The sequence below is a fragment of the Chiloscyllium punctatum genome, chromosome 40 (genome assembly GCF_047496795.1).
Source record: "Chiloscyllium punctatum isolate Juve2018m chromosome 40, sChiPun1.3, whole genome shotgun sequence".
Classification (NCBI taxonomy): Eukaryota; Metazoa; Chordata; class Chondrichthyes; order Orectolobiformes; family Hemiscylliidae; genus Chiloscyllium; species Chiloscyllium punctatum.
The window spans coordinates 22,023,790-22,047,648 of record NC_092778.1 but is presented as its reverse complement, the minus strand read 5'-3'; the positions used below and the strand labels follow the sequence as shown (position 1 = coordinate 22,047,648).

Below are 23,859 nucleotides of genomic sequence, written 5' to 3'. Positions count from 1 at the left end.
CCTTGGAGTCAGCAATGAATGCTTCAGCACCAATTTTGGGCCACAATTTCCTCCTCTCCTAATGAATGGTCTATGATGCTGCAGCTTTCCTCCTCCCCATCTGGACATAGTTTCAAACATCCGCTCAAATGTACTTCAGAGAGGGAAAATAATTTCGCAATCAATTTATTTACTTTGCCACGGATGAATCTGGCTTCAGGCAGTTGGCAGGAAATGAAATGATTGCAAAAGTCTGATAAAGAAAATATTGAGTATTAAAGTATGTATGAATATGAAAAGGCTGCTCTTGCTACCACGGAGCGGTCAAGAACGTACTTGAGTGGAGCAGATCAGGGTGCCTTTGATAGTCCCGGCATCTTCACTGTCCAGCCAGAAAGAACTCCACAGAGGCTGGCATCCCATCACCAAGTCACCCTTTACTTATACACTCCTTGACTTTAGTACTGCCTCATTCAGAATCAAATATCAGAGTGTCAGTATCTCTGACACACCCCATTTCATCTATGAGCCAAGACTCCCTGATTGGAGCAGCCTCCCATCCACTCACTCCAACTACACTTCCCAATGCCTCAGGAAAGCAGCCAAAGGCCCCATCCCACCCCACTTCCACCCCCCTTCCCTCAGGCAGAAGATATAAACGTTTGCATACACGTATGAATAGAATCAAGAAAAGTTTCTTCCCTGCCGTTATTAGACTTCTGAATGGAATTCTCAAACTTTATAGTTAATGTTGATCTTGATCTGTGTACCTTCTCTCAGCCATAACAATGCATTCTCCACTCTGTCCTATTACCGTAATGCACTTTATATGGTATAATCAGCCTGTACTGCATGCAAAACAAAACATTTCACTGTGCCTAATTGCATGTGACAATAATAAATCAAATCAAATCAGGTGGGAGTAGTTGTTGGGGTGTGTAAATAGTGAGTGTGCATAGAGGTGGGGTGCTAGTTTGAGGGCAAGAGGCTTCTTATTTTGTTAAGATGTATCACTTCCAACATGTGGATCTAAATAGGACACAGAAGCAAAGGAATCGGAGAGTACAAACTGCAAATCACTAAACAAACTGACAGAGGTTAATAATGACATTTAAAAAAGCTAATTAAGTCGTACGAGAATTGTCTGTACCAGAACAGAGTTCATGGGAAACCAAAATCAATCTTTAGAGACAAAATAGAAACTCCGATCCATTTGCCTCTTGTTTAGTTTGCTGTACCTGATGTAGCTACTGTCAGGAATGGAGGCCCTAGATGATAACTGGGTGCAGTTGAATGAGAAGATGGCTGAGTGGTTTGCCCTCTGCATTGTCCCTAACAACGTGAATGCTGTTGGAACCATGTTGGAAGAATGCCTGCCCATTTAGCGTTTTTTGCTGACTGTACGAATCACCAGCTTCCATAAACCAGTGTCAATTTAATTGCTTCATGACTAGAACACTCACTCGACTCCCCTGGATTTCTGTCCTCACAAATGTCACTCCCACTCTCACCAGCCGGAGGAAACCCTGCAAGTGTCAAGATCAAGGTATCGTCGTAAACACCAATGAAAATCCTAGAAAATCCCTTTCTAATCTTTGACTCTGAGTCATACAACACAGAAACAGACCCTACGGTCCAATCAGTCCATGCTGAACATAATCCCAAACTAAACTAGCCCCACCTGCCTGGTCCTGATCCATTTCCCTCCAAACATTTCCTATTCATGAACTTATCCAAATCTCTTTTGAACATTCTAACTGTACACGGATTCAGCACTTCCTCAGGAAGTTCATTCCACACGCGAACCACTCTGTAGAAAAATTTGTCCCTCATGTCTTTTAAGTTTCTCTCCTCTCACCTTAAACATGTGACACCACCGACCACCCCCTCCAGTCTTGAAATCCTCATCCTTGGGAAAACACATTAACTCGAGCTATACCTTTCATTATTTTATAAACTTGTATCAGGTGATCTCTAAACCTGCTATGCTCCAGTGAAAAAAGTCTCAGCTTATCCAGCCTTTCTTTATAATTCAAACCTTCCATACCCAACATCATCTTGGCAAATCGCTTCTGAACCTTCAATCAGAATTAGACACTATATTCCAGAATGCTCAATCCTCTGCCTCTGTCCCATATGGGGGCCACTCAAAACATTCGCTATTTTCCCCCCAACACACCACTTATTCTGTCGCAAGTGGATTAAAATGACACTTTTGGCAATACATGCTCCAATATTTAATGTACTGGAACTAAGGATTCGAGCAGTCTGAATTCCTCTCTGCTATCTAATCTACTCAGATCCGCATTCCACAATGAAGCACTGGGATGTTCAGAGCACAATAACCAAAAAAAAAATGACATTGATCAACAAAGTGAATTTGAAGGCATGGTATTTAAACAATGTAATACATATAGAGTGAAGACAGTGACACATGTTTCCGCTTAACTGCACAATTAAGTCCTTCGCTCAGTGGAGTGACTCTGTTCCACTTCCAGGATCCTGTTATGACAGTTGGCAATGATCAAAATTTATTTTTTATTATTTCCAGAGAAACAGCTGCAATTTGTTGCTGAACAGTCATGAGTATCTTTGTAAGAACTAAAAGGTGAGGGCATTAACTGGGGCACCTGGATTCAGACTATGCAATGTCCTTGTGTGTTGGTGCAGTTACAATGGGCCAAATGGCCTTCTTTTGCACCATAATAATTCTGTGATTACAGGTGGGAATCTGGGTAACTCGGATGGTGGGTGCATGGTATCAGCTGAATGTCAATAATGTGAGGTCCTATCTCAGCTCCACAAGAGGCAGACTTGGGACCTACCATTTTTTTCCTGCTTGCTGCTCCACAATCAAAGCACGTTGCCACAACTTGGTGAATAGTCACCAAGGACCCCACCTTAGGTCAAAGAAATGAAGACGATCAAAGGTCTTAATAAAAATCAAAAGAACTCAAAATCAGAAACAAAAACAGAAATTGGTGGAAAAGCTCAACAGGTCAGGCAGCATCCGGGGAGAGAAATCGGAGTCAACGGCCCTTCGTCAGGATCTCAGAAAATCAAATTGTTTGTGTATTGGCATCTGTTTTCCAGTGCAATGCCTCTAATGTCGGGGAAGCGATGGCTTAGTGGTATTATCACTGGATGTTAATCCAGAGACCCAGGTAATGTTCCGGGAACCTGAGTTCGAATCCTGCCTTGGCAGATGGTGAAGCTTGAATTCAATAAAAAAATCCGAAATTAAGAACCTCATGGTGTTAGGAAAAAGCTATCTGGTTCACTAACGTATTTAAGGAAGGAAATAGCAATTCAACAGCAATGCGGCTGGCTCTAAACTGCCCTGAGGGCAATTAGGGATGGGGATGGACAATAGATGAATGAACTGTGAATAATACAAAAAAATATGAGGTTGGTTCTACACACAGAAATGAACTAAACCTTTTCCTCTGAGTTAGAAATATGAAGACCAGCATTCCATTGGACTTTTTGAGTAGATTAGATTAGATTAGATTACTTACAGTGTGGAAACAGGCCCTTCGGCCCAACAAGTCCACACCGCCCCGCCGAAGCGTAACCCACCCATACCCCTACATCTACCCCTTACCTAACACTACGGTCAATTTAGCATGGCCAATTCACCTGACCTGCACATCTTTGGACTGCAGGAGGAAACCGGAGCACCCGGAGGAAACCCACGCAGACACGGGGAGAACATGCAAACTCCACACAGTCAGTCGCCTGAGGCGGGAATTGAACCCGGGTCTCCGGCGCTGTGAGGCAGCAGTGCTAACCACTGTGCCACCGTGCCACCCACTTTCTGTCCATGTTCATAACAGTGATTTATTTTCACAAAACATAGATTCATAGAAAATGTGTGCAGTAGGCCATTCAACCCTTCCAGCCTGCACCAACACTCGATATGATCTTGGCTGATCATGCAATCCCATTCCTGCCCTCTCTCCATACCCTTTGATCTCTTTAGCTGCAAGTGCCAAATCCAGTTCCCAAAGCAGCCTCGACAGCTTCCTGTGGGAGAGAATTCCACAGGTTCACAACTCTCCGAGTGAAGAAATTCCTCCTCATCCCAGTCCTGAATGGCTTAATCCTTATTCTTAGACTGTGATCCCTAGTTCTGGACTTCCCCAACATTGGGAACATGTTTCCCGCTTTTGGCCTATCCAGTCCCATCAGGATTTTATACGTCTCAATGAGATTCTCCCTCATTCTTCTACATTCCAGCAAATACAGGCCCAGTCAATCCAGTCTTTCCTGCCATCCTGGGAATCAGTTGGACGAACCTTTGCTAGATTCCCTCAAACTATGTCCTTCCTCAGACTAGGGGACCAAAACTGCACACGATGCACACTGCTCAAGGTGAGGCCTCACTAAGGCCCTGTATAACTGCAACAAGACATCCTCACTCCGGATACTCAAATCCTCTTGCTATGAAGGCCAGCATGCCCATTAGCTTACTTCACTGCCTGCTGCACCTGTATGCCAACCTTCAGCGACTGATCCATCACAAAACCCAGGTCTCGTGGCACTGAGATAATAATCTGCTTTCCTGTTTTTGTCACCAAAGGGGATAACCTCATATCTGACCACATTATATTGCATTTGCATTAGTTAAATCAAAAGACTATCATTAAGAAGTGCAGCAATAGATATGGACCATAACCTCTATAGGAAGATGCATTTTCTGAAATGTTAACGTAGAATATCATTGACTGGACGTACGTCTGTATCTTGGGCTTTTTTTTCCCTGGAAAGAGCAAAGGAGAGTGGCTAAAGCAGGGGAAACCGCTACGTTTGCAAAGAACACAAGCTGCAATTAAAATCAGATCAGTGGAAAAACCAGAATTGGAAGAGGGCTGATGTGTGAGAAAATTGTAAAGCTGGAAGAGATGGCAGAGCTGGGGAGCAGCAAAATCAGGGAGGGATTGGAAAACGACAAAAATTTTAAAGTGGAAGTGATGCAAAAGCAGAATCTAAAGTAGGTCAGTGAGCTTGGGTGTTCTGGAAACAGGACTTGATGTGTGTTACAATACAGGCAGCAGACATTTGGCTTAAATGAAGCATATGTACCTTATCATCTCATACAGCCTGAAGGAATGTTCAAGACCTAATTTGATTTATTGTTGTCACATGCACGAAGATATGGGTGCACTGTACCTTTAAGAGAGTTAAATGCAGCAGAACTACCTGACACAGCACCAAGTGTTCTGAATAAGGTAACAATGTAACACTTGGTCGAAAGCTAAATTAGCTGGTTGCCGAGAAATGACAAAACAGATTCGAATCAGGCCAATCAGTTTAAATTATATCCCAAAAAATACCAAATTCCAATCAAGTTTGAATTTAGTATACTGACAATCTTAAAAGTCAATGACACAATCCAATGCTTTGGGGGTATAAGACCAGAGAAAATTGAACAATTGAGAGGACAACTGCCAAGACAACGACATCTGCAAACTGCTCGGAGAATAGCTCTCCTAAAGGAACCTTTATCCATCCATCCATGACCTGTGAAGCATAATCCCTAAGAAGAAGAAAAGACAACATAGGAAGATCCAAATAGAAGATTCGACAGCTGGCTGGTTTTGAAAACTTGAATCTTTGGTCATTCTTAATCTGGGGTTGGGGGGGGGGGGTTTAAATCAGGCTAGTATTATAGAAAGAAAGTTAAAAGAAAGATTACAGGAAGGAGATGTAAATAGTTCTTAGTTAATTATTCTCTGTTATACTTTAAGAAATAAAGTTGTTACATTTACTTTAAATAGTTCTTGGCCTCTTGAATTTTCACAGATTAATGCAAGGGATAAATCTTTTCTGTGTTGCTGGTTTAAATTAAGCAGGACGATTTACCCCATGTCGTAACATACCTAAGTACAGTGAAAAGTTTTGTTTTGCATGCAATACAGATAGATCATAATATACAAGGACACACATAATGAAACAAGGGAACCAATGGTAAATATTAATTAAGGGTTAATCGGGTGAGAATTGATGGGGAGCCAGTTATTAGCGGGTTGAGCGTTTTGTGAAGTGTGGTTCACTGAAATAAAGCTCTCACTGCAAATGTGGGTGACTTCTGCTCAAAAACAGTCATCCTTTAGAGTATAACAATGGCGGCAGATGATGGTGAGTCACTATGTAAAAGCTTTGGGAAATGATTACTCACCCCTGTTTTCTGAAAATTAACTTTATGATCTGTGGAAGAATGATGTTATAATGTGGACCTCAACTACTTCCTTACCAAAGGAACAGCAAGTTATGACCTTAGCATTTTGCCCACTGGCAATATTTCAACCTGATAATTGGGGTGTGGTGGTTGTTCAATTTAACAAATGTACAGGTATTAATGAAAATGTGAACATAACAATTATGAATAGGAAGCAACAGGAAGTCTTTTCATGATGAAATCTGCTAAAAGGGCTGTGCTGGTAATAGACAAAATGGTTAAAGACGTGTTGACAGATCAGGTGAACTGTTAATATTGTCGCCACTTCTGTGGGTTGTGCATACTAACAATTTGCTGCAGATAGTTGGAGGTTATGGTCCATGTCAGTTTATATTTGGTTGGAGTTCTAAGGTTACATCAGGCAATAAACTTGAGAAGGAGACTCTAATTGTTTTGAAGCGTTTGAAAGCACAACATGCAACAGAAAGGCTTTCATTAATCTCAAAGAATTTGGTGAGCCTTAAGACTTCAGGTAAGGCCAACAGAAACTGGTTTCAATCAGGGGAAACATGGCTAATTAAGAGAGAGAGAGGGATTTAAAGATGGAGAGGTCGGGAAAGATGGAAACATAATAAATGTGCAGCTTGGGAAATAGACTGTTTGGGTACAGTCTTCAAGGTTGCATGGTATTGATTACAAATTTGCAAATTCCAAAGGAGTTACAGAAAATAGTGAGTAGCCAGGTACTTCCCAGACTCAATGTTTCATACACCCTTTAAGGATAAAACTGTTGCATTTTACATAAGGACAGAAATTGCTGGAAAAGCTCAGCAGGTCTGGTAGCATCTGTGGACAGAAATCAGAGTTAAAGATCCGGATTGAACGACCCTTCCTCAGAATGATAGTAACTCGGAAAATGCTGGTTTATTGCAGAAGATAAGGTGGTGGAAGGGGGCGAGGAGTGGGGATAGAGCCCCAAAGAGAGAGAAAAACAGTTGGATAGACAAAGGAGTGGCTGAGAGGGTGAATAGCTATTACTGGGAACTATTAGTGGCTAACAATGGGTTAGCAGACTATGTGATAACAAAGCCTGGTGTATTGGGTTAGGGGGAAGGACATGGGAGAGGTCAAGCCCTAAAATTGTTGATATTGAGTCCAATTTCTGAGTTACAGCAACCACAGTTCTTTCAGTTTTTATTTAGTGTTTGCTGCATTTGACAGTTTGTCCAGTGATGGACAGATGTGTTCCAATGGTCAATATGAGGCCATTTGTCCCAAAGGACAACTACTAAAAGTGGACATGATGGTCAAGTATTTACCAGATGAAGGGCTTTTGCCTGAAATGTCAATTCTCCTGTGCCTTGGATGCTGCCTGACCTGCTGTGCTTTGCCACCACCACACTTTTGACTATTTATTAGAAAGGGCTAGTCAGTGAAGAAATGCAGCTATTGTAAGTAAGACAGGGAAAGCTACTGGAAAATATAAAAGTTGGATGAACTCATACAGTGAATGCAAGAGGTCAGGCATGTAACTTTGGGAGCATGAAATATGAAGATGGAAGGCAAGGAGGTGCAGTGAGAGCTCCTACAATGGTTCTGGGAGGGAACAAGGCCCTAGAAAGAGAGCACAAACCAATGGAAGGAATTCCATATATTTCTGGTGGGGAATCAGTCGCAGTTCAGAAAGAGATGGAAAGCAAGATAGAGAACGCAGTTTAACCAGGTCAAAAAACATAGTACAAGTCAGCAGCAGAAGCCCATGTGATCAGGAAGACTCAGTGGCCATGAACAAACTCGGAGATGAGTTAATAAAAGATGCCGCAAAATGACAACTTCAAAGCTGGAGAGAATTTGCTGCGGAGGTGCCAGATAGGGACAACCAGCCCTATCCCATAACTAGATATGCAATGGAAAGGTAGCCCTTCATGGGACCTCTAACCCTAAAGCAAGGGTACAATGTTTTGAGGAAAAACTGGGAGTTCAAGATAGGGGTAGATTCACCAATGGTAGGAAAGACAATTTTGAAAATTTTCTTATCTTTGTTAGCAACAAGTGCTTAGAAGTATGGATCAATTGATATTAAAGCTGCATTTCTGCACAGTGATTAACTCGATAGGGAAGTGTTTCTTTCTCCTCAAAGAGACATTCTGGTCATCAAATTTGGAGATGCCAGTTTTGGACCGGGGGGGTACAAAGCTAAAAACCACATAACACCAGGTTGACAACCACTTGATGAAGAAGCAGTTCTCCAAAAGCTAGTGCTTCCAAATAAACCTATTGGACTATAACCTGGTGTTGTGAGATTTTTAATCTTGGTCATGTTTATGCCCTAAACTATTATCCTAGAGTTTAGCACATCCCCATAAGCCTTGTCTTATTAAAATTGGCTATCTTCAGTTAATGGCAGAATCTACTGTGTTTTACTAGCATCATAAGGTGCAGATTTCAAGAAAGTTTATGATGCATATAACTGATTTTTTTGTGGGATGGTAGCAATGAATTTGAAAACACAGTCATAAGTGGGATTAAATCAAAGGACAAAATTGGAAGACAGGATTTTTAAGGTGATGGATATGCTAATTAAGGATTAATTGGATATGAAGTAATTGTACAAAAATGGGAGTTTGTAATCTGTGAAGTATGAGTTTTATGGAGTGAGGCTAACAAAATAAAGCTCTTGTGCGAAGTGTGCACTTGAACATTTATCTTCCAGTGTATGATGGAAGGCAGGCTGAAGACTGTCTGTCTGTTAGCAAGCCAGTGGGCCTTAGAACAGATTGTGTCCTTGATAGTATTTAGAGAACGCTGAGTCCCTAGGTTGTTGGGAAGATTATCATTTACTTTATGTACTTTTAAATACTGACACTACTAAGCTTAGCGCAATACTGTAGGCAGGAACCATCACATTCCAGAGTGCACGGTCATGAGGTCTTGTACATTACTACTGACATTGGCTGACAATTTATAATTTTGTAAAAGAACCCTTTATAGTCTCGAGGTGAATGACCAGGTAAACTGCTTTTCATGGCTCTGGTTGAGCAATAAATGCTTGCCAGAACACAAAGGGTTTATTAAAGAGTGTCCAAAAAGGGCCAATGTGGGGCATTAAACAGAGTCTCCAGTATCCAGTGAAGGATGCCATCTTGGTCAAAGAGTCAAAGCCAATGCCAGGAATGATCCACTGGAGGTTGGTCGAACAATTAATCGTCATGTGAATTAAAGATGTTGCACAGCACTTTGGTGGCTAGCACTTCAGCTCACACACTGCCTTAATATCAAGTGGCTGTTTGAAAGTAAACATAGCATTCAGGTTGATTTAAAGGAACATTTACTAATTTAGCTTCATTGCTGTTGGGATGGCATCAGGAAGAGGGTGATAAGGCTTACCATTCTCCCTTGTCTCACACCAAGTGGGACTACTGCAGGCTACAAATACATATCAGTTGGCAGGCTTGGCCTAGCATCCATTTTTCTCTTCAGAAACAAAAACAAAAACAAAAATTGCTAGGGAAACCCAGCAGGTCTGGCAGCATCTGTGGTGAGAAAGCAGAGTTAACGTTTTGGGTCCAGTGACCCTTCTTCAGAACTGATAGTAGTGAGGAAATGTTTGGTACATATGCTGTCAGTATGTCGGGCTTGAGCACCCTCTCTTACATCCTTACCCCAATCCCCATACACCCGGCCTTGTCATCACAAGGGCTGCTACCATAAACAACCCATTGTCAGCCACTAATGGTCTCCCTTCATTTTCCCAGGCTTACTCCACTCATTTCTTTGTCTGTTCAGCTGTTGTTTTCTCTCTCTCTCTCTCTCTGCTCATCATTTAATCCTCCTTCCCCCCTCCTCCTCCCCCCAACCCCACAAATCTTCAGCACATCTACCAACTCTTTCCTAGCTACCAACAATTCTAAAGGAAGGATCACTTGACCCAAAACATTAACTCTGATTTTTCTCCATAGATGCTGCCAGACCTGTTGAGTTTCCCAGCAAGTTCTGATTTCCAGCTTCTGCAGTTGTTTTTTTTTCCCCACTTAGTGCTCTTCTTAGTGCTACTCTCCAGAACAGATGGATGAGAGCTGGTGATAGACCCAGGGTTGTCTCTGAAGGAGGCAGAAGACCAAGTCAATGCTTCACAATAGGTACCTGTCCTGTAACTCTAATTCAGGATAACATGAGTCACTGTAACAGAAGGATCCATGTTATAGTGAGGCCAGAATTACAGTGAGGTTCATGGTATAGTGTATCCCATATTCTGGAGGCAATCCTGATGAATTACTATTCCATCCCAAAAACAGAAATCCCTTTTGGGACAAATAATGATGGACCAATGCGAATGGAACACAAATGTAGAAGGTCCATGAAAACAGAACAAGAGACAAGTTGTGTAGGATCTGGCTTGGAGGGAAACGGTCTGTGACACTGCGCTCCGCCTCTCACTCACACTGACTTTGCGGTGGTTGCTGAGTACCAGACAGCCAATCCTAGCAGCAGCAGATTGAAGAGATGACTGAGGACCACACCACTTTGTCCTCCAACAGGATGAGGCAACATCTTTCAGAAGGTAATTTTGAACAATAGCCCCTAGTACCTAAATGGATGTAATGTAAATGGCCAGCTTACTTTCATCTTCACTACAGGTTCTTGCTTCCCTTCGATCAAAGGATCCAATCATTTCCTCTTTGCGACTTGGATTTGTTGTGTAAAGTCTTGAGCTGCAAAAACCAAATCAATTAATACTTGAGCCTCACAACCGTCTCTATTTCCGACGGTCACATACCTGACCGGATTTACTCGGGAGCAGCAATCTCCCATAGATTGATGGAGAATCTAACCTACCTGGCACTCAACACCACTCCCTCCAACCCACCTACCCACCACTCAGCAGGGTGATTCACAGCGCCAGGGAAGCTGGTTCGATCCCAGCCTCAGGAATCTGTGTGGAGTTTGCACATTCTCTCTGTGCCTGTGTGGGTTTCCTCTGGGTGTCTTGGTTTCCTCCCACAGTCCAAAGAGGTGCAGGTTAGGGTGGACTGGCAAAGCTACACTGCCCATAGTGTCCAGGAATGTGCAGGTTAGGTGGATTAGCCTTGGGAAATGCAGGGTTATGGAGATATGGTAGTGGGGGATGGGTATGGGTGGGATGCTCTTCAGAGGGTCGGTGTGGACTCAATGGGCTGAGTGACCTGCTTCTACACAGTGGGGGGTTCAGCTGACTGCTGTGGAAAAGGGGCCACACTTTCCCTTCTGCCAGTTCTACATTTAACATTTACGAACCCAGTCCCCCGATATTCTGAGGCAAACAAAAAATGGATTCGCTTATTCACATATCGGTGTACCGATAAAACAAATGAAGAGGACTCTTGAGGCACAGTGGTAGTGTCCTTACCTCCGAGCCAAGAGGCCCAGATTCAAGTCCCACCTACTCCAGAGGGGTGTAACAACACCTCTGAAAGGGTTAATTTGAAACAAACTTAAAACGATGGAAGGAACACAAGAATTTGTCATTCATTATTAATACCCATTTGAACATCCCAACATTTGGGACGTTCGCAACTACGTATTACAATCAAATTAAAGTCTGTGACATTTCCTTACTCATCACCAAATTTGATAATGCAGTTATATTTTTCAAAGTGCATAACCTCACATTTTTCCACATTGTATTATGTTAATGAGTCTGGTTAACACTGCTGTAAGACAGCGCTAGGGACCCACATTCGATTCCAGCCTCGGGTGACTGTCTGTGTGGAGTTTGCACATTCTCCCTATGTCTGTGTGGGTTTTGTCATCATGCTCTAGGTTCTTCCCACAATCCAAAGACACACAGGTTAGGTGGATTGGCCATGCTAAATTGCCCATGCTAAATTGCCCATTGTATCCAGGGATACACCGGCTAGGTGGATTAGCCATGGGAAATGCAAGGTTACAGGGATAGCATAAGGGGATGGGTCTGGGTAGGATGCTTTTTGGAGGGTCAGCGTGGACTTGATGGGCTTAATGACCTGCTTGCACACTGTAGGGATTCTATGATTGTAACCCTGTCACTTCATGGAGTTGGCAGCCATCCAGTGCCCATTCTAATCAAATCAGTGAGGTCATGGCTGATCCTGATTCTTCATTCCACCCATCTGCCTCTGCAACATTTCCATCCAAGACTTGTTCTTCGGTTACAAAATTGCATTTTCTTTACTGATGTGTAGGAGGCCGCTGAGTGATGTGGTAGCGGAAGCCATGGGTCACTCTGAGAGGGACACAAAGGGAATATGAAATTCAGCAGCAGGCCACATTTGAAACCTTCCAGTCAGATGCTCAGCCATTCCTAGCAGAAAGCCAAGGCCAGTCAACCAGGAAAGCCAGACATTACCAGAGGATGGTCACCATGAGAGAAGCCATGTCCAGGTTTAGGAGGGGGAAGGGTGTGGGTGGAGTCCGCATGGTTTGGGGAGGGAAGCAGTAGAGGCAGTGGAAGAAGAAGAACCAGGTCCACCTCTTTAGGGGCTCTCCAGAACAAAAAAAAAGCAGTAATACTTGGACATCATCGTACTGGCCCTCCATTTTGGAGTGTAACAGAGGAGTTGGAGTAGCATGTCTCTTTAATCCATTGTTACTGTTTCTCTTCTGCATCAGGAAATTATTTTAAAACATGCCGCTGGCAAGCCAATTAAAATTCATTGCTGTTCCATCAACATCAGGGCACCCAGATATTGTTTTTAATGCGGTTCCAACTTGTTACTCAACAGGAAACGGAGTTAATACATTTCAACTGCACCCTCACTGTTCCTACCAATCGTGGACTGCCTCTTAAATTCCTAGCATGCGCTGGTGGAAAAAACATCTCAAGCCTGTAAACAGCCAGTTTATTTCCCCTTCCCAGCTTTTTGTAAGCTGTGACTTTTAATTGATGAGCGAAAGACCATCATAAGTGGGAATCAGTCACCCTTCACCTCTTGTAAACAAGTGAATGTACCTGGAGGAAGAAGGAAGACCGAGAAGCAGTGCTCTGAACAGTGCAAGAATCATCTCAGCAAATCACTGGACTGCCTTTCCCTCCCCCAATTCTTTCCTGTCTGTGTCTGTCACTATGTGTTTGAAGAGAGGGTGTTTAATGAGGTTGGTGTTTTACCTTGTAGAGTTATATGCTCATGGCTCCCAATTGATCACCTCAAGTCAGTATCTATTAATAATCATCACTCTTAAGCACAGAAACCTGATCTGTGCTTTCTGCCAACCTCAGTCTAAACAAAGACATTTTGAGTTCTTCCTGAAATCCTTGTGTTTTGTGACAGCTCAGGGAATAATGATAGAATGCTCCCCACTCGCCTGGATGAGTGCAGCCTCAACAACACTCAAGAAGCTTGACACCATCCAGGAGGAAGCAGCCTTCTTGATTGGCACCACATCCACAAGCATCACTCCCTCCACCACCGACGCACATGAGCGGCAGTGTAGCACCAAAACAATGCACTGCAGAAAATCACCAAAGATCCTTGGACAGCACCTTGCAAACCCATGACCACTTCCATGTGGAAGGACAAGGGTAGCAGATATGTGGAAACACCACCATCTTCAAGTTCGCCTCTAAGCCACTCACCATCCTGCCTTGGAAATGTATCACCGTTCCTTCACTGTCAATGGGTCAAGATCCTGGAATTTAATGGCATTGTGGGTTTACTCACGCTGGTGAACTGCAGCGGTTCAAGAAAGCAGCTTATCACCACCTTCAAGAGCAAACTAGGGATGGGCAATAAATGTTGGCCCAGCCAGCAATGCCCACATCCCACAATGAATAAATAAACAAATCGCAGGGCATGAATTTCTAACACATTACCTCAGTCAAGCATAACACTAGCAACAGATTAGCACAAATGTTTCAACAGACCTCCATCTGCGCATAAACAATTTCTTTTCCATTTTTAATTCTACAGGCTCAAATATTTCAGCTGCTCTGAGAATCAGTACATATCAAAATATTTTTATTCACTCATAGGATGGTTGTGCTGCCAATTTTATTGCCTGTCCTTAGTTGTCTCTTGAGAAGGTAGTGGTGAGCTGCCTTCTTGAACCGCTGCAGTCTACAATGCTGTTGGGGAGGGTATTCCAAGATTTTGCCCCAACGACACAAAGAACGGAGATATATTTCCAAGTCAGGGTGGTGAGTGGCTTGGAAGTGACAGTCCATTAGATTCTGCTGCCTTTGTCCTTCCAAGTAGTAGAGACCATAATTGGTCTTCTTGTGGAAGATGAGAGAATCATAGAATCCCTACAGTGTAGAAGCAGGATATTCAGCCCATTGAGTCCACACCGACCCTCTGAAGAGCATCCCATTTAGACATATCTCTGTAACTCTGCATTTCCCATGGTTAATCCACTAGCCTGCACATCCTGGACACTACGAGCTAATTTAGCATGGCCAATCCACGTGACCTGCACATCTTTGGAGTGTGGGAGGAAACTGGTGCACCCGGAGGAAATCCACGCAGACACAGGGAGAATGTGCAAACTCCACACAGACAGTCACCCAAGGGTAGAATCGAACCCGGGTCCCTGGGCCACTGTGCTGACCTCACTGTGCCTCAATCCTCACCGGGCCTGAAGCTAAGAACTGTGAAATATCTTTGTGGAGGTTCCTGATAAGGGATTGTGTCTTTTATAAATACCAAGTTTAAATAAAAATTTATCAAAAACTCCACTAAAATCATAATATTCCACGACCAGCATCTTATCACTGAGGGAACCACAGTAGTTCCCTGCCTAGGAATGCGAAATGAAAGTGGCTCCTGTCCAGCTGAATTGACAATCATATTAAGAATCTTAAAATAGAGAGCAAAATAATTGCCAATAGTTAACCGAGTGCTGTATATTACGTATACGGGTTGCGTACCTATGCAGTAGTTTTAGTGTCAAATCATCATCATGTTATCACCTGATATCTATGATCTCCATTGTCTCCTGTGGTGTGTTCAGGAAGATTTTCAAGTCTTGTCCTTTCTTTAACTGGATTCCACCATCAAGGCTTGTCAATGTTCTCATTCCTGCCACCCATTCCAGACCAGCTTTACCAATCGCCCCGTCAACGCCCATGTGGACAGACACATGAACGTGAGCACTAAAAGCAGAATGGCATAGACACCTTGTTAGACTTTCTCCACTCTTCAAATGTCAGTAAGAAACAAACTGAAACAGCATTCGTCTTTGGAATGAGAAGAATTATATTTTGTGTTCAACTATTGTTCTCTTAAAGTAATTGCTTCATTTTTTTGAGAAGGTATAGGTGAATGGGCAGTTGGATGCAAATTATTTTGTTTTTATTCTGATTGCATTTTACCTGAGTTTTTACTTTTTACGCAATTTGTAATTTAGTCTCTTTGAAACATAGAGCATTACAATGTAACATCAGCCAGATGGATCAACATTGTGGTTTAAGTGCATTGATTTAAGCTTAGCTCTAATTGGCTCTAGATTGCTAGATCAGTTCGATTGAGGTCAGAGTGTCAAGTTGAATGGATCGAGAATCATAGGATGGTTAGAGCAAGGTGGCCTATCATGTACATTTTGGCTCTTTTCAACAGCATCGCACTTGCCCACTCTTTCTTCATAGCCCTGCAATTTATTTTTCAGGTACTCCACCAAATTCCATTTGGAAACCACCTCTGAACCTGCCTCCAACACGTTCTCAGGCACTGCATCCATCTTATGTCACCTTTGCTTCTTTTGCCAGTCACCTTAAATTGCCCTTTGGTTCCCAATAGGAAGACTTACTCTTTAATTACTCTGACCAGACTCCTGGTGATCTTGTAAATCTCTGATAGATCTTCACAGCCTTTTCTTCTCTCAGGTAAACAGCCCTGGCTTCTCCAATCTAACCACTAAAAGTGCTGCATTCCAGAACCATTCTTTTAAAATCTTTCCTGCATCCTTGATACAGTGAGATACCAGGATTGAGCACATCACCCCAGTTGAGGGTGGTTTTGATAACTTATTTTGAATCTCAGGATCCCATGTTTAATTAACCAAGTCCTTTCCCAACCTGCTCTGCCACCTTCAATTGTTGCCTCTCTTCAGTCTTCCTCAGAATGCACCACTATGTTCTTTTCTGAATTACATATCATCAGCTACATGTCCTCAGAAGCCTATCATGTCTTCTAAGAATTAAAGAGAAGCTCTTAATTACTAGTTTAGTTTACTTTTCAATTTATCTCGGGTTCATTTCTAACACTGATAAAGTAGATCCTTTACAATGACAAAACAAGCCTTTGGTTGCCAACTGTTTTAAGGATGCATCATCCAGACTTACTCTGGATGTATTGGCATCGTGACCACGTTAATGATTACTGGCCAAAGGACCAAGTAAAACCTGGATGGGGAAATTTGCCAGCCCTTAATTGGGCTGGATTTGACAGTTTCCAGTGAGGTGAGAATGGAAAAGCGAGTGGCCCACTTGCCTCCCTGTTCCCACCCTAATCACCTCAGCTTGGCTAAGTACATGGTCAGTTGGTGGGAAGGTGTCCGGTCAGCAGCATGGGAGACGGCAGGGTCGGGATTGGCTCCTCGTCCAATCAACAGTCTAGGCTGGGACATCATGTGGGTAAACGGTTGCTCAAACAGGAAGTTAGCCACAACCACCACCAGCAGGGATGTCTTGCTGCGATTGTGCAGGCCCTTGGTGAGACCAGACCTGGATTATGGTGTCCAGTCAGCCCCACGTGATCTCTCCCTCTCTCTTTCTACAGGCTCAGAACAGTGAAACAACAAATACACATACAAACACTGCCACCTTCATCAGGTTCTCATGTTAGCTGCACCCACGACCCACCAGCAGGACTTTTATTTCTCCCCCCTCTCATGCTTGACAAATCTACTGAATGCTTTCAAGGATGTAACTAGTAGAGTTTATTAGGGGGAGCCAGTGGATATGCTATAATTGAAATAACTCCACTGAGGCTGGTATCCCATCACCAAGTCACCCTTTATTTACGCATGCACAGTGCATGAACTCTGACTAGCTAGCTCAGAACCAGGCCCAAGAGTGAGGAAAGTCACTGACACCTCTGTTTATATTTGTCAGCCTGGGCTCCGATTGGTCCAGGTTAACAGCCCTAATCAGGGAACTCATATTCTATGTGATCCACCTGGCCAACCTCGTTCCAATCTCTATCGTCCCACAGAAGGGATTAGCATGGAGAGTGTGCATGGATTGAGGGTAATGTACTGATATAGACAGACTGGTTGGCAAACAGGAAGCCAAAGAAATGAAATGGGTCTTTTTTTCCCCAAATGACAGTGACAAGCAGGGGAGTGCAGAGATCAACAATTCACAATCTAAACTTGTGGCTTGGCTGAAGGAACAACATGCAAAATTTTAAACTTTGTAGATGACGCAAAGCTGGGCGGGGGATTGACCTGGGAGGAGAATGCAGAGATGCTTCCATATGATTAGGACAGACTGAGCGTGTGGGAAAAATGCAAGGCAGTTGCTGTATGATGTGGATAAACGTGCGGTCATCCACTTTGCAGCAATGACAGAAAGGCAGATTATTACCTGAGTACCTGTAGCTTGGGGAAGGAGGAGATGCAACAAGACCTGGATGCTCTTGTACACCAGTCATTGAAAGTAAGTACACCAGGTGCAACAGGCAATGAAGAAGGCCTTCATAGTGAGAGGATTCAAGTACAGCAGCAGGGATGTCTTGCTGCGATTGTGCAGGCCCTTGGTGAGACCAGACCTGGATTATGGTGTCCAGTTTTGGCCTCCTTATCTGAGGAAGGATGTCCTGCCATTGGAGGGAGTGCCACAAAGGTTTAGCCAGATCGTTTCCTGGGATGGCAGGACTGATGTATGAAAAGAGATTGGATCAGTAAGAGCCATATTCACTGGAGTTTAGAAGAATGAGCCAGAGGGGGGGCAGGATCTCACAGAAACCTATACAATTCTAACAGGACAAGACAGGGTAAGCAAAGGAAGGATATTTTCAATGATCAGTGAGTCCAGAACCAGGGGTCACAGTCTAAGAATACAAGGTAGGTCATATTTAGTATGTTTTTCTTTATTGGTCAGAGCACTCAACATAGGAATTGGGAGGTCATGTTGCAGCTATACAGGACATTGGTTAGACCACTCTTGGAATATTGCGCGCAATTCTGGTCTCCCTCCTAAAGGAAGGATGTTGTGAAACTTGAAAGGGTTCAGAAAAGATTTACAAGGACATTGCTAGGGTGGGAGGGTTTGAGCTACAGGGAGAGGTTAAACAGGCTGGTGCTGTTTTCCCTGGAGCATCAGTGGCAGAGGGGTGATCTTATAGAGGTCTATAAAATCCTGAGAGGCATGAGAGTAAATAGACAAGGTGTTTTCCCTGGAGTGGGGGAGTCCAGAACTAGAAGGCATCAGTTTAGTGTGAAAAGGGAAAGATTTAAAAAGAAACCTAAGGAGCAACTTTTTCACACAAAGTGGAGTGTGTATGGAATGAGCTGCCAGAGGAAGTTGTGGATGCAGGTACAATTACAACATTTAAAAGGCATATGGATGGATATATGAATAGGAATGGTTTAGAGGGATAGGGACTATGTGCTGGCAAATGGGACTAGATTAATTTAGGATATCTGGTCGGCATGGATGATTTGGACCAAAGGGTCTGTTTCCGTGCTGTACATCTCTATGACTTTATAGAGGATGGAGACGAGGAGAAATATCTTCATCCAGAGAGTGAGGAACCTGTGGAATTCTCTGGTACGGAAAGCAATTGAGGCCAAAACATTGAATATTTTCAAGATGGAGTTAGATAGATTAGATTAGATTCCCTAGTGTGGAAACAGGCCCTTCGGCCCAACACATCTACACCCGACCCTCCAAAGAGTAACCCACCCAGACCCGTTTCCCTCTTACTAATGCCCCTAGCACTATGGGCAATTTACCATGGCCAATTCACCTGACCTGCACATCTTTGGACTGTGGGAGGAAACCGGAGCACCCGGAGGAAACCCACTTAGACATGGGGAGAATGTGCAAACTCCACACAGACAGTCACCCAAGGCTGAGAATTGAACCTGGGACCCTAACGCTGTGAGGCAGCAGTGCTAACCACTAAGCCACCATGCCGCCCCCTTTTTTTTCTATCAAACAACCGTTCAAACCGTTTAATTTATCCCAACCCTTAACATGGCCCACTAGAATCTCGCTATTCTCTTCCCTCTTAAGCAATTTATTCATTTACGTAAAATAAAACAAAAAACTGCGGATGTTGGAGATTTGAAACAGAAACAGAAGGTGGAATTAATGAACAATCACCTAACTCGCAAATGTCAACTCTACTTTTGTCGCCAGTAATTTCAGTTTTTGGCCATTTCCCTACACCAGTCAGTGGTTTTTATTTATTCTCCTGCAGCTGCTCTTTGAGAACTAGCCGGGCTAAAGGGATCAAAGGATAGGGGGAGGAAGTTGGAACAGAATTCTGAGTTGGATAATCAGCCATGATCATACTGAATGGTCTACTCCTGTCCTTAGTTTTCATAGAGATCTATAGCACAGCAAAAGGACCTTTGGCCAGTCACATCCACACCAGTTAAAAACAATCCCCTAACTATTCTAATCCCATTTTCTAACACTTGGTCTATTGCCTTGTATGTCTTAGCATCACAAGTGTACTTCTAAATATTTCTTAAATATTAAATCGGTTTTCGGTCTCTCCCACCCTTACAGGCAGCAAGTACCAGATTCCCACCATCCTCTAGATGAAAACATTTTTCCTCACATCTCCTCCAAACCTTCTGCCCTTATCTTTAATCAATGCCCCCCCATTAAGAGGAAACATTTCTTCCTGTCTACCCCATCAATACCCCTCAATCATAGGGGAGACAACAGCCTAGTGGTATTATCATTGGATTGTTCATCCAGAGACCCAGGCAATGTTCTCAGGACCTGGGTCAAACCCCACTATGGCAAATGCTGGAATTTGAATTCATAAAAATCAGAAATTAAGAATCTAATAATGACTACGAGACCTTCGCTGATTGTGGGAAAAGCTGATCTGGTTCACTCATGTCTTTTAGGAAAGGAAACTGCCATCCTTACACGTGACTCTAGACCCAGAGAAATGTGGTTGCTCTTAAATGCCCTCTGGGCAATTAGGGATAGGCAATAAATCGTGGTCTAGCCCGTGATGCCCACATTCTATCAATGAATAAAAAGAAAATCCCCTCTCAACCTCCCCTGCTCTAAGGAAAACAATCCCAGTCTATCCAAGCTGAAACTCTCTAGCCCAGACAACATCCTGGTAAATTGTTGTGGTTCCATTCGCCGAGCTGGGGGTTTGTGTTGCAGACGTTTTGTCCCCTGTATAGGTGACATCCTCAGTGCTTGGGAGCTTCCTGTGAAGCGCTTCTGTGATCTTTCCTCCAGCGTTTGCAGTGGTTTGTCTCTGCCAATTCTGGTTGTCAGTTCCAGCTGTCCACTGCAATGGTCGATATATTGGGTCCAGGTCGATGTGCTTATTGATTGAATCTGTGGATGAGTGCCATGCCTCTAGGAATTCCCTGGCTGTTCTCTGTTTGGCTTGTCCTATAATAGTAGTGTTGACCCAGTCGAATTCATGTTGCTTGTCATCTGCGTGTGTGACTACTAAGCATAGCTGGTCGTGTCATTTTGTGGCTAGTTGGTGTTCATGGATGCGGATCATATCAGCACACAAACCAACAGACAACTCACCAGAACGAAGGACCCGATACCCAGCATGAGCAACACCAATGTAGTGTACAAAATCCCATGCAAGGACTGCACAAAACACTACATCGGACAAACAGGAAGACAGCTAACGATCCGCATCCATGAACACCAACTAGCCATGAAACAACACGACCAGCTATCCTTAGTAGCCACACATGCAGATGACAAGCAACATGAGTTCGATTGGGACAACACTACTATTATAGGACAAGCCAAAAAGAGAACAGCCAGGGAATTCCTAGAGGCATGGCACTCATCCACAGATTCAATCAATAAGCACATCGACCTGGACCCAATATACCGACCACTGCAATGGACAGCTGGAACTGACAACCGGAAGCGGCAGATTCAAACTACTACAAATGCTGGAGGAAAGATCACAGAAGCGCTTCACAGGAGGCTCCCAAGCACTGAGGATGTCACCTAGACAGGGGACGAAATGACTGCAACACAAATTCCCAGCTCAGCGAACAGAACCACAACAACGAGCACCCAAGCTACAAATCTTCTCACAAACTTTGAGTCCTGGTAAATCTCCTCTTCACCCTCTCCAGTGCCACTGAATCCCTCCTATAATGTAGACTCCAGAATCGTACACAATTGTACTCCACCTGTGACCTAACCAACATTTTATACGGTTTCACCATAACCACCCTGCTCTTAAACTCTCTGCCTTGGCTAATTGAGGCAAACAGCCCATCTGACTCTTTAATTATTGAATCCACCTGCCCTGTTACCTTACGTGACTGGTGGACATGTACACCATGGTCCCTCTGATCCTGAGTGCTTCCCAAGGTCCCACCATTCATCATGTATTATCTTGCCTTGTTTGTCCTATCTAACTGCATTACGTTTTTATGTTTCTCACACCTGGCATGAAGCACTGTTGAATCAAAAATCACGCAGAAGTGACGGCTTAATAAGGCCAATTATTGTTAATTGGTTACTGTGGAATGGCAGACAGAACTCTGATTTTTGTACCTTCTCTCCTTCTATAACACTGAAGGCTGGCGTGATGACCCATAGTTTACATATACTGGGTAAGAGGAGGATGTGGCTGTGATATCCAAATTAAGATGTGGCAACATCCACTTTCAGGCAAATTTTGAGGTGCACAACAATTCCATTTTATTGCACCTCTTGTGAAACAAAATTAACATTGATTTCATTGCAATTAATATTGTAAAAGTATTTTGTATCCATACCTTGGCTTGATGAAACCAGTGATGATAAAGTCTGTCCGTTGCTTAACATCGATGTTCCCTTTAATTTTAAAGTTTGCGGCAGCTGATGCATTTACAGCAAGTCTAATAGGGAGGCCTGAGATGGAGGAAAATGTCAACTCCTCTGTAGCTAGACTGGTCCTTCTGTTATACTGAACCTCCTGACCCTGAAGGAAGCAATGAGATGAACTGAGTGACTACATACAAATGTTAGGTTCAGCAGGAAGGAAGTTACTGCTGTGAATTTGGTGTTAGACTCTCCCAATCAGCTGACATAGTTTCCAGGCAAGCAGCCCATTTATTGCCTATTTCAGCTTCCTGCCAATATTATAGGGGTGTCGGTACACTTCACCAGGAAAATCACTGTTTGCTAACCACTCTTGGAGAATATATCGATTCACCTTTGAATAATCAAATACAGTTCTGAACTGAACGACTTAAAACAAGCAAAATAGCTTCATTAAATTCAGTTCCCATCATTAATGATCAAAAGGGTTAAATCTCTTTTTTACCTTTAAAAGTCTGATGGCAATTTCTGCCATGTCCAGGGAATATTGCTTTATCTGGGCCCTCACATCACTGCAGTCTAAAAAGCTGAGCTCATTTCCAAATATCTTCATGCTCAGGCCACATGTCAGCTTCTTCTTCTTCTTTGCCATCCGTTTTGTAAACTAAATCAACAAGACAAGACAAAAATCTGAATATGATTCGGCGAGAAGGGCAAATAAATGATAGACCACACTCTTCACATAGAGTCACGGAGATGTACAGCATGGAAATAGGCCCTTCAGTCCAACTTGTCCATGCAGACTACATTAACCAACCTAGTCCCATTTGCAAGCATTTGGCCCTTATCTCTCTCTGAACCCTTCCTATTCATTCACCCATCTGGATGCCTTTTAAATGTTGCAGTTGTAACAACCTCTACCACTTCCTCTCGCAGCTCATTCCACACACATACCACCCTCTGCGGGAAACGTTGCCCCTAGGTCCCTTTTAAATATTTACCCTCTCACCCTAAACCTATTTAGTTTTGGACTCCACTTTAAATCTATTTCGTTTTGTATTCCACTGCCCTGGGGAAAAGACCTTGACTATTTCCCTATCCACATCCCTTATAATGTTATAAGCTCTGAAAGGACACCCCTCAGCCTCCACCGCTCCAGGGATGCGCATTCATAGATGGTTTGAGTTATTTCAGAACCTAATTAATTTAAATTGAGCTCATTTATATTGTGAATAGAATACAAGCTATCCAGTGGGTTCTTCTAGCACAGTTATCATGTCCCATCCTCTGGACAAAGAGGTCCAGGATAGAGTCCCAAAGATAGAGTCACAGAAATAAACAGCAGAGAAACAGACCCTTCGATCCAATTCGTCCATGCCAACCAGATATCCTTAATGAATCTAGTCCCATTTGCCAGCATTTGGCCCATATCTCTCTGAACCTTTCCTGTTCATTGACACAACCAGATGCCTTCTAAATGCTGTTTTTGTACCTGCCTCCTCCACCCCTACTTCTGGTAGCTCATTCCATAAATGCACAACCCTCTGCATGAAAAAGCTGCTCCTTAAGCCCCTTTTAAATCTTTCCCCCTCACACTATCCATGTCCCTCATGATTTTATAAACCTCTATAAAGGTCACCCCTCAGCCTTCGATGCTCCAGGAAAAACAGCCCCAAGCTATTCAGACTCTCCCTATAGCTTAAACCCTCCAGCCCTGGCAACATCCTTGAAAATCTTTTCTGAACCCTTTCAA

At 43.3% G+C, this 23,859-nt stretch overlaps 1 protein-coding gene across 4 annotated transcripts in view; it reads right to left on the bottom strand.

The window, feature by feature from the left end:
• LOC140464425 (uncharacterized) overlaps window positions 1-23,859 on the bottom strand; it is a 409,548-nt gene that overhangs the window by 259,621 nt on the left and 126,068 nt on the right. For all 4 annotated transcript variants that reach the window (XM_072559463.1, XM_072559465.1, XM_072559466.1 and 1 more), the window contains exons 17-20: window positions 22,612-22,770; window positions 22,082-22,266; window positions 15,084-15,266; window positions 10,781-10,872 (exon numbers count right to left, since the gene is read on the bottom strand). In XM_072559463.1, the coding sequence (XP_072415564.1) occupies window positions 10,781-10,872; window positions 15,084-15,266; window positions 22,082-22,266; window positions 22,612-22,770 (619 nt within the window). The remainder of the gene's footprint in view (window positions 1-10,780; window positions 10,873-15,083; window positions 15,267-22,081; window positions 22,267-22,611; window positions 22,771-23,859) is intronic.